We start from the raw sequence: 11,647 nt of genomic DNA, 5'->3' as shown, positions 1-11,647 counted from the left end.
TCTTGTCGAATTATACTTATAATGTTGAGAACTTCCATCGTGCTTCCTATGAACCTTAAAAAATCTTCAAAAATCATCGCAATAGGTCGTCAATCAAATAGATGTATCTCATATACTTGATCGGACTCAGTGTCAGTAAGCTCATCATCCTCATGGTTTGATTCTAATATCTATGCCTCCTTTGGTGTACGAGGCAATGGACTGAGTGCATCCTCACTGTGATATGGCATGGGTACTATAGGCAAGTGAGCAAAAGTAGCTACCGCTAGCTAAGCTATCCATAAGTGTTCTACTAGAGAGAGGTTTAGGTGGAGTTGGGAAGGGTTGTACATACGTTGTGGTCTCCTCTGTGTGTGAGAGAGCCGGATATCAAATAGACATGCAAGGGGAGGAGGAGGGGGAAGCGTAGAAGGGTGGAAGATGGGGAAAGAGGGACGTGCATATGCCTGAGAAGAAGGGGTGGGAGGACAGTGGTGTGAGTAGTGCATGGCGGAAAGGCCTGTTGCATGCTGGGCAACTAGGGGTGTTCCTTATTCACTCTAGGCTGTAAAGTTAAACCATAGAAAGCTTTAACATCTTTTTCTTTTGTTGCGAGGAGGAACACACACGCGTGCAAGTGCGCACACACACACACACACACACTTTCTTCCCTGTGTGAAGTGAGGGGGATGGGTGGGCGGAAATAGCACACAAGTGCATCTAGAGAGAGAAAGGTCGATGCGTTATCGACCACCATATGATTTTCAGCACCCCCTAGAAAGCTAATTGATTTACATATAGTCAAAATGTGATGTGTCATGTGTGTGAATATATGATGGAAGGGCCCCAAAGAGGTGGCGTGTTTGTAAGTGATCTCTCTTGCAAGGGGGGATCTTGATGAGCCACACAACATATTCTTGTGTGGGGTCCTTTGTGGAATCTGCAACCGGAGCGTCCAAGCCACAAGATTGAGTAGAATATTCTCACCAAAGGGGGGCTCCATGGGCTGTTGATTGGTGCAAGTTTCACACGCAAAGGTCTCCTTTGATTTTAAATTGTCGCCATTTTATTGCTTTTAAAAAAATTTTGTGAACCCACACAGATCTCCATAGCCTTCGCAATCGTTACCTTAAGCTCTGCCAATCGCTGATTGCAGCTCTCTGCTGCAAGAAGGCGATTATAAGAGTTGATTATTGTGAAGAAATTGTCTGATTTGTATGGTTCAAGACCGTTTTCAGGAAAATCTCATCAGGAAGGAGCCCTAATTAGGGCATCCTTAGAAACCCTAATTTGCGCATCCTCGATAGCCCTAATTACGGTATTGTAGAGAACCTAGCACGAAGAAACCCCAGACAGGGCATCATAAGAAATCCTTCTGAGAAACCTTAACTAAAGCATCCTGCAAAACCCTGAGACTATGGCGACCATGGGGGCAACAATGTGTGGACAGATAAAACTAGCTGGGTACCTATCAAGCGACGCCATGCCACACAACTATAGTAGTCATCAGATGAAGCCCAGATTTTTGCAGCAGAATCACTATAGACGACGTCCGCTCGTCAGAACACCCTGCACAGTCGTGAAAGCTATGGCAAATAACCCTGGAGATGGAGAATCTGCTTCGGAATTTCAGTTGGGAAAATCCGTGCGCTTGGCTTTGTGTGCAGTCACGGCTTCTGCTGCAGCTGCCATGCTGTGCCTTCACGGCACCTTTGATGCCCCTGCCATGGCCGAGTCCCTTACTATCACATTTCCTGCGTCCAAAATCCGGGAGGTATTATTTTGTCATGAATTTTCTTATTAAGTTAAAGAAGTTTTCCTGGCTAAGCCAAGAAATTTCAAACTTGTTAAGATAACAAATCCTCTTTTATTTGACTGCTTAAATCTCACAAAATTGAAGTATCTAGCTATGATGAAAAATGTGTGTGTGTGTGTGTGTGTGTGTGTGGTGGGGGGGTGCATGAGTGTGCGTGTACGGGAGAGTGGGCGCACTCACGCATGTGTACAGTGTGTATTGGGTGGGGTGTGTGGGTGTGTGGGTGCACTATACCATAAGTGGCATAATAGTCTCTCTGTGTGTGCGTGCATGTGCCATAAGAGGTCTATTAATCTTTCGATTTGTTTTCTTGACCAGGTGAGTACAGTGCAGAGGACACTCATTGAGACATGGGGGCTTATTAGGGAGACCTATGTTGACCCTACATTCAACCACCAAGGTTTGTTTAAAACCCCCCATCCCCATCTCAAATTACAGTGCACATTTACTGGTCTGTTTTCCGAGGGGCTATTCTACCATGCTGCACCCAGTAGGCCAACACCGCATCTCTTAATTAAAAAAAGGAGATGGTGTTACAATAATAATATGACTTTGTATTCATCTATCTTAATCCTATGACCATTGATACAGATAAATTGAAGACAATATTACTTGAATTTCTCAATCCATGTCTTTACATGTAATCTATTTGGGAGGTAGCACAAATATGTGTGTTGGCCGAGAGACTGCCTTTAGGAGGGGGGGGGGGGGGTGCAGGGGGGTGTGTGTGTGTTCGTTAGGCTAAGAGCTGGCCCTTATTGATTATTCTTTTTATACCTATTGTTGGCTTGTATGAGCTGATGGAGGTTCTCCCTGTAGTAATACACAGGATACATATGGAGAGAGAGAGAGGGAGAGAGATATTTTTTAGAGGGTTAGTGTATGAGCTGGCCCTTAATAATCATACTTTACATACCTATTGTTGGCTTGTTTGATTTGATGGAGTGTCTCCTTGTAGTAATAAGAGCACGTGTGTGTGTGTGTAAGAGAGAGAGAGAGAGAGAGAGAGAGAGAGAGATTCTTTTTGGGGGTTAATCTATGAGCTGGCCCCTGAGGATCATGCTTTACATATCTATAGTTTTCTGGTTTGATTTGATGGAATATTAGATCTCCTTTTTGTAATAAAGAGCATACATGTGTGTGTGCACTTGTGGTCTCCTTCACCGCCTGAGGGGTGTTTTTTTGTGTTTGGGGGCAGGGGGGGGGGGGTGCAGGGGGGCAGGGAGTGATTTCTTTATTGCATTTATGATGTAGCTGTGTGGCATTAAATGTAGTGAGAGTACAACGATCTCATGGTGTTTGGGAATGCCTTCTATCTATCAAAATACTGGAGTTTTATCATCTTAGATGTCTCAATCCCGAGGGCATAAGGTAGCAAAGGCATGTGGGAGTTTTGAGGAGTCTAGGCTTCTGTGGACTAAAAAAAAATGCATTGAACCTCAAAAATGTGGATGAGCACAATCACAAACAATGTCACAAAAATGTGGACCTCAAAAATGTGGATGAGCCAATCACAAATGATGTCACATCTTGCTGTTTTTCTTCAGTCACATATATTATACATGTCGGGGTTGGAACTCATGTCCCCTGCTGGGCTGCATGGTACAATAGCCACAGGGATGTCACATCCTTATATGCCAATTTGTTGCTGTTGCAGATTGGGATTCAAAGCTGGGAGAAACCATGTCTCAAATACTTCCAGTGAAAACAGCAGATGCAGCCTATGGCAAAATCCAGACCATGCTGGCGACTCTTGGTGATCCTTTTACACGCTTAGTCAGTCCACAGGTAAATGTTCTCAGCTGCTCCTGTGTTTAATCTCTTTGGTCTTCCTTCGTATGAAGCTAGGCAACATCAGGTCTACAAAAGCCATGCTTGTTTTACTTGGTGGTATGTTTGGACAATTAGTTCCCTTAAATGCAGAGTCCCACTTACACACTCACATGCACATGCATGTGCGTACACGCTCACGCATGCATGCTAACGCGCACCCCCTTCTTACATGAATACGTTCATCGTGACATTTCAGGACTATCAAAGTTTCAAGATAGGCAGTGATGGTGCTCTTGAAGGTGTTGGTCTCCTTATCGCATCCGACCGGGAGACTGGCCGGCTGGTATAATTTCCTTTTCTTCTTGTAGGCATCCTCTTGTACACGGTCTTAGGCTCATATCAGACTTAAAAGACAAGGTGCCTTTGAGAATTTTTCTTAAAAGACAAGGTGCTCATATCAGACTTAAGAGGTAAGGTGCAATTGAGAAATTTTCTTATGGACCCTTTGTGCCTGATATGTGGACATGGCAGGTTGTTATCTCTTCACTTGAAGGTGGTCCTGCTGCGAGGGCTGGGATACATTCCGGCGACGAGCTTGTGCAAATTGATGGTAAGGACCCCTTCACTGGGTAACCATTGTCTTTGAATTGGTGCAAATTGTGCTAAAAAACATGCAAGTATGCTGCTAATTGCATGCTTTCTTGACTAGCAGATGAAACACTGGTAGGCATGGATGGTGAAAAGGCAGCCTCAAAGTTACGAGGGCCTTCTGGAACCCCAGTAAAGCTAAAATTTCGGCGAGAGGTATGCCCCTTGCAAAATCTGCCAATCTAATTTGCAAGCCTCCTTAAGGTGTGAACTAAAAGGTGCATAGTTGGTCCAATACAGGGCATTGTAAAAGAGCGTGGGAATACCAATTTGACTGAGGTATCATTGCTTTGTTAGCTCCAAGAACACTTTCTTTGAAAGGGATGCTGAGCATTTAACATTTTGCATATGACATCAATGTGGCAGCTCACATGAGGGGGTTTACAGGCTAACTCCCCACTGGTCATAAATGGGGATCTTGGCAGCCCGTAGAGCTTGGCAATTTCCCCCCATCCAAGTCCCTACCCGCCTGGTGGTGGATTGGGGGATTATTTGTTAAGGCGCAAAAAATGTGTTTAAATCAATCCTCAGTGTCAATCTTTCAGGTTAAAATATTTCGAGAGAATATCACTCTCACACCTGTCTTCACAGCAGTCCTTCCACACACGGCACCTGATGGTCACTTGGCAAAAACAGGATACCTAAGATTAACTGCATTTTCACAGGTGAGGTTACCACCCTATGTATCCCTTCTGGACACCGAACTAGATGGTTAAGCTCTCTTATTGTATGCCCTTCATTTTACTTACGTTTTGCCTGAATATGTAGTGTTTTTCACTTGACACAGAATGCTGCAGCTGACATGGAGAAGGCCATTTCTGGGCTTGAGAATGAAGGCGCGGAATCTTACATCTTGGATCTACGTAACAACCCTGTAAGCCTCTTCTTATCATACTTTAATGGGAGCATTCAATCACAGAGAATAGGTTGCATGCTCATGATATGAAACAGAAAATTGTGCCATTAAGGCTCATTACACATACAGCCCCGTGGACGGGTGGGAGCATTCAATCACAGAGGATAGGTTGCATGCTCATGATATGAAACAGAAAATTGTGCCATTAAGGCTCATTACACATACAGCCGCGTGGACGGGTGGAAGCAATCAAGCCCGCGCACGAACAGTAATCCTCAGCACTTTGTCAGATTCCTCTGATGGCAAAGATGGCGGGCAGACTGTATGTGTAAGAAGCCTAAGGTAGAATGTCATACAACATGACATATAAACCTAAACCAAGAGCTTTTTCTGTAAGGGTTTTGATTGGCTAGTTTTTTGAATTCTTATTCACCTTGATGCTATGGTGAATGTGTGGTGTACAGGGTGGATTGGTGAAAGCTGGGCTTGATGTTGCCCAGATGTGGCTTGATGGGAATGAGATCCTAGTCAATACCATAGACAGAGATGGCAATACCCTTCCCATAAGCCTCATGAATGGCCATGCCTTGACACATGATCCTCTTGCTATTCTGGTATATTATGAAACATTTCTTATGTCTTTTGGACCTACAATTTTGAACGATATTGTCTTTTACGGTCTTTGCATCACCCTGAAAGCAGGTGAATGGAGGTAGTGCTAGTGCCAGTGAAATCCTAGCTGGAGCTTTACATGACAACGGCCGTGCTGTTCTTGTTGGATCGAAGACATTTGGGAAAGGCAAGATACAGGTACTCCAATACGTTCTTTTGTGTGCATGCCTGCACACGTGTGCGTACGAGCACACGCACGTGAGTTTGAGAGAGAGAGAGAGAGAGAGAGAGAGAGAGAGAGAGAGAGAGAGAGTAAGCCCTGGTCTCTCTGCAGAGTGTTACTGAGCTGAATGATGGATCTGCACTTTTTGTAACTGTTGCTAAGTACCTATCGCCATCACTGCATGAGATAGATCAAGTAGGCATTGTACCAGATGTGCAATGCTCTCCAGGAGATGCTGTTATGACAGGCTCATCTACAGGAGGTTCAACAAAGGGTGTCTCCTCTGGTACAAGCTCGGAGTCCCCGATAGAACAAGATTCTTGTGTACTTGCTGCTGAACATCAGCTGGGTATATTCTGAAGCAGAACACAAACTCACAAGCAGCAATGTTTGTGGTCTGCATGTGCATAGCTGTATGTATTCCAGGTATCCTATTGACCCTTATTGGACTTCACAAGGCCCTAAGTCTAATACAGGGCATTTAACAATGTGAACAATACAGGGCATTTAGCAATGCGAGCTCTACAATCGTAGGCTTTAATGCAAAGTTTAGAGATTGATTATTTAGGGTCTTTTCTGATTCAAAAAGGCTGCTTACACCACACTGTGTACTTTGTCCACCCAAGACAATCTTATATAAGCATGTGTAGTCCTGTACATCCCGTCAGGACTCTCATCAGCTGGCTTTGTAAAGTATTATACATACAATTGTTCATCTTCAAGCTTCAATTTGTAAGAATAGTGGCATTGACGCAGTCTGCCGATGAGCAAGAGGTGGACTCGATCCCTGGCTGCAGCTCATTTGAGTCTTAAATAACAGGCCGCCATACTAGTGGTTATATTCAAGAAAAAGCTTATCTTTCGCATCTTGGTTTTAAGTCTCACTGCCTTTTAATGTGAACTTGTGCAATCTCTCATCCTTCTAATGTCATCTCACGATTGCCCGTTGCTCAGTGCTAAATCTGATGTGTTCACTGCTGACAGTGGATTATTTTAGGGGATGATTTGACCAACTCATTCAGATCTGGACGCAACAGCATGCCAGAATTGTGAGCTGCCCTGCTGCTTACACATCAAGATTCAACACTATTAGAACTTAAACAAAACCCTTGATCACTCAGACAATTACACATCAGCACTTGCAGGATTAAAAAAACATTTTTTTTTCAGTAGAAAATGGACACACAAGCCGTGGCAGAACTCAAAACTGCTCAAGTAGCTTGCTCCTGGCACCAAGAAGAACTCCTATCAGGCTGGGGATATTGCACCCAGCCTAACAGCAGATCACAACATTCCACCTCAGGGTCCTCCTTGGGGGCTTTCTCATATTTCAAGACAGGTGCATTGAGTAGTGTATAAAGCTGAGATCGGTGGATTGTCAATACATAGTGATGCATTAAGACTTGTGCCTGGCTATACCCAGGGAACAGCATCAGGAGGCTGTTCTTAACTCCATCTTTGTCGAGCTTCACTGCCCAATGTCTACACACGACGATACAAAAGCCTATTATACATCACACATTCACATTTGCTTAGTATTCTACTACCATGTGTGGATAATGATGTGGTCACCATTGCCTGCCTCCATTCTTCCTTTTCTTCCAACCTTTCAATTGAAAATATTGTACTCTACTCCCTCATCCTTACGGTGTTTTAATTTTTCTATCCAGGCAAAAATCCAATAATTTTAAGAGTAATTCTATACATCTTCACAAACTTTTTTGTTGCATACAGCCAATTGATGGCCACTGCTGACAATCCTTCGGAGTTCTAAGAGATACGCTGCATCTCGAAAGCATTGCCAAGCCAAAAAAGAGGAGACATTAAAACATTAAAAAACTTGTTGGCCCAGTCTCTCTCTCTCTCTCTATCTCTATCTATATATATATATGTATGTATGTATAGAGCAGCTATATATATATATATATATATATATATATATATATATATTGGAGGCAATAACCTCTAAAGCACCCTCTACTCCCTCACTGAAAGACCACCACCTTGATAAGACGCACACTCTCTCTCAAAGCAAGAGCAAACCCCAATAATCTCCTAGTGCAAAAGACTAGGAAAAGGAAAGAACATCTAAAGAAGAGAAAAATATGAAAAGACTCTAGTTGATGAACAAGAAATTTAAGAGTACATATGACAGGTGCCATGTAATCAGTGTATGGAAAGATGCCAGCAAATAGAGAGAGCTCTTAGTATTCTTTGAGAGGAAAACACACACATACAGAGGTACCAAAAGTCCGCGCTCAAGTACACATGCAAGCTTCTCTGATAAACAAAAACCATCATAACATAACTGCACAAGACAAACTAGTTAGGTGGCTTGATTTATACCCGAAAGAAACCGGATACAAGCCCTATGGTAGCTTGCACAAAAGAATTCGGCGTGTTGGCATGGGACAAACATAATCTAACTGAGGGGAACCAGGTGGAGGAAGTCCGAGAGACAAGAGGCGGTTAAAAGAAACCGGGTGGAAATACTCTTGTGGATAAAACTTAAGAGTTTAAGGAGCTAGCCTACCCGCGTGTGAACAAGTCCTTAAGGAAAACTTATGGGCTTCTCCAAAGTATAAAGAAGAGCAAAAGGATATCACGTGAACAACAAGCAATGAACCCACCACCAAATTATCCCTCTTGTAGTGCTGCCACAATGACGGGGGTTCATCTCACCCACTACTACATGGCTCGGTGAAATCAACCACCAACCCTGCCACAACGCTCTTATGCTCCCGCCTCTCTGAGCCATCGGTGTACCCACTCCCGCCTGCTTTACTTACTGTCTGCCCTGCTAAGCGTCACCTCCAAACCTTCTTCTGTAGCTCTTTTTCAGCAATGCACATCAACGCCAACCACCACCACTTGTAGTTTGGGCGTCATCACCTTGTAGTGAACGGGGAAACTTGGCCTCTGTACCACTCCTAGCTCTCTCAACTCACACTAAACAACATAGACACACACATTTCCTTCACAACACATATACACTCTCAACTCAAGCATGGCGCTCAGTTTCAAGATGAAAGAGAAAGCATAACACGTTTCTTCTCCCTAGAGAAATGAAGTGTGTGAAGGTGCAACATGTGCAAGCAAGGGGAGGAGCATGCACATTAGAAAAAGAAAAAGAAAAGACTAAGGGTACATTGGCAAATATAATCATTTGTAAAAGGTGAAGTCAAAGGTCAAAAAAGTAGCACATAAAAAATGTAAAGTGGCACATGTAATGTGAGCATTTATGAACACATGGATGGCACAATGAAACCTTTCCCAAGGCTATAAATATGGGTGTATGAAGCTTGATTAGAAAGAAGATTGTGTGGTTTTCACGAGTCTTTAATCTTGATTAGTATTCTTAAACTTTGTTAATATTTCGTAATTATTCTAGTTTTCAATCATGAGCTTTAGATCTTGTTATGAGCCACTCTAGCCATGCTAAATTTCAACATGGTATCAGAGCCATGTAGGGTCGGTCATAATAGGTTTTACGAGAATTTGTTTATGTGCAAGTAGGAAGTTATTAGAATTAGCATTAAGAGTTTATTAAATTAGGGTTTCATTAAAATCTCCACTCTTTATTGAGTTCTCTTGCTTCATAAACAAAACTATGCCAACAACATCCAGTTGAAGAAGCTCTTATAGAGTGGCGAGTTGGTGAAGGTGAAGAACTCCTACAAGCCTATCATTCATGATTTTTTGGGAGCCCAAGTGGAAGCGTAGCATCAGCAGCTCGAAGACCAGCAAGCAAAGAGAAGTGAGCTTTATCTATTGGTAAAACCTTGAGAGAGATATTCTTAACACACAGTAGAATCGACATGAGTAAAAGGAGACCAGATTTAATGCGACTGGTTCTTGCAACATCTTGGCACATCTCTACAAGGAGCAAACTTTCACACAACACATTAAGCATAAGGGTCATCATAGTGGTGAGCAACTATGTCACGTAGTCTGTATAAACGGCATGCATGAGTCGCCCGTACAGCAGCGGTAGAGCCCGACTAGACATGGAGTCTGCACATCAGAGTGCATGTAGCGAGTGTGTCTAGGGTTCAAGGATGAGCGCCCAGGTCGGAGGGTTGTAGACAACTGGGCTACTGTGGGTAGGCAGGCCACTATATAAGCTCAGCGGTGTGGACACTTATCCACATTCTTCTATGGCTGGATGGTGACCAGAGCTCAGAGCCCTTCTTGGCTACGGCGGCATATGCATCGATGTAACATTGATATAAGAGCCCGTTTCGGGATCCGACGCTCCCTCTCACTCTATCGCACATGAAAGCACCCTTGAAGCGTTGAAGGAGGCACAACAACAAGCCACCACAACGGATGACACTTGCTAGCGATGGAACCACCACACAACGGACGGACTAGGAAAGATATCTCTGTCTTCAGCTCCCTTAAGAAGCACAGGACAAGAGCACAGGAGGCGCGCCCGCTGGCCAAACTACAGGCAGGTCAGCAGGGCAGTAGTGCAGGAGGGCCCCCCAACACAACAGGCAGCTCATAGCCAACTAGCTGGCCCGCACACGTCTCCTTGAAGAGAGGAGAGAACATGGCATCTCACTCGGCTACTGCCGCCCTTGTTGGGTGGGGGTGCGTACAGTCGGAGCCACGACAGCACGCCACAACTGCCATGTGCCATAGAGCCACCACATTACTGCCGTGTGCCACATCAGCCACGACAAGTGGCGAAAAGAATAGCGCGGAAACCACAACAGTGTCACCATACAGCGCGAAACGACAGCAACACACCAACGCTGGCGTGGTGGAGAGAGAAAGCTCTCTCTCTCTCTCTCGATTGCTCTGTGTGTGTGTGTGTGAACCTAGCATGGAGACTGTTCAGCAGGAAAATTGCTTGCTGTCTCGACAGCCCATCAGCATGGATGATGATCGTGAAGAGAATGCGCTTCCTAGCTCCATGATAGCTCTTGTACAGCAAAAGGACCCCGCTTGCTCCAGTGATGCCTTGGGACCTTGCGTTTGACCCTATGCAAGAATGCATGTCGCATTGTCCAGTTTTGGTGACCCTCAAATCTTTCCTGCTTTACTTGTTGCCTCTTAACGTGGATACGTGGGCGGAGTAGCGCAATACGGAGTTATTGTGGCTCGGTGGTGGGCAAGCATACTCCGAAAGCAAACTAGGAGCTACCAGGTTGGGTTGTTCCTTGTTTTTGCAAGTTTTTATCTTATTTTTTTGTTGGAGATGTAGTACTCCAACAGGGGTGAAATCTCCCTGGTTACACACACAATGGTTCCCTGGGAGTGGACTAGTCATGTTCGACTCATAGCGTATAGGTTTCTAATTCTTGTTTTTTGAATTTTAAGCTTTTATGTTCTTCTTCAAGTTGGCCATTGGAAGTGCATGTTTGGTTGGGTATGTGGTACCTTAATTAAGGCCACCACGTCTGAGATGGGTTCTTGGTGGCAAGGACTTTGACCCAAACTCTAGTTCAACTCACATGGGATTCCAAGTGTTTATCGTTCACTACTATGAATGAATGATGAGAAGATAGAGACCTACGATATCACAATTAAAGATTGTGATTGACCAACACATGGTGTTGTTTGATTGACTGAGGTTAGTCTTGTTCGTAGTGACAATATGTACTAGTCCAATTTTGTTTCATTGAATTGCTTTAGGTTTTATGACAAAGGAAAGCAATTAATTTCATTTCTTGAAGATCCTCTTTCGTGTTCTTTCTAAGGTTTGGATAATCTTAGAATAAGGTCCGTAGAG

General features: G+C 44.0%; 1 protein-coding gene across 1 annotated transcript; it reads left to right on the top strand.

The window, feature by feature from the left end:
* Positions 1-1,020: 1,020 nt before the first annotated feature.
* Positions 1,021-6,759, top strand: LOC147609828 (carboxyl-terminal-processing peptidase 3, chloroplastic-like). The gene is made up of 12 exons (XM_086787371.1): positions 1,021-1,753; positions 2,114-2,195; positions 3,453-3,583; positions 3,825-3,911; positions 4,100-4,178; positions 4,281-4,372; positions 4,457-4,495; positions 4,762-4,881; positions 5,004-5,090; positions 5,537-5,686; positions 5,775-5,882; positions 6,019-6,759. Exons 1-12 carry the CDS (start codon positions 1,397-1,399, stop codon positions 6,265-6,267), a joined length of 1,581 nt encoding a protein of 526 aa, XP_086643497.1. The 5' UTR covers positions 1,021-1,396; the 3' UTR covers positions 6,268-6,759.
* The last annotated feature ends 4,888 nt before the right edge of the window (positions 6,760-11,647 follow it).

The sequence above is a fragment of the Cibotium barometz genome, chromosome 50, assembly GCF_041138505.1.
Source record: "Cibotium barometz isolate CiBa-2024 chromosome 50, ASM4113850v1, whole genome shotgun sequence".
NCBI lineage: Eukaryota > Viridiplantae > Streptophyta > Polypodiopsida > Cyatheales > Cibotiaceae > Cibotium > Cibotium barometz.
Note: the sequence above shows the minus strand (reverse complement) of the source record. Positions and strands in the feature narration are given on the sequence as shown.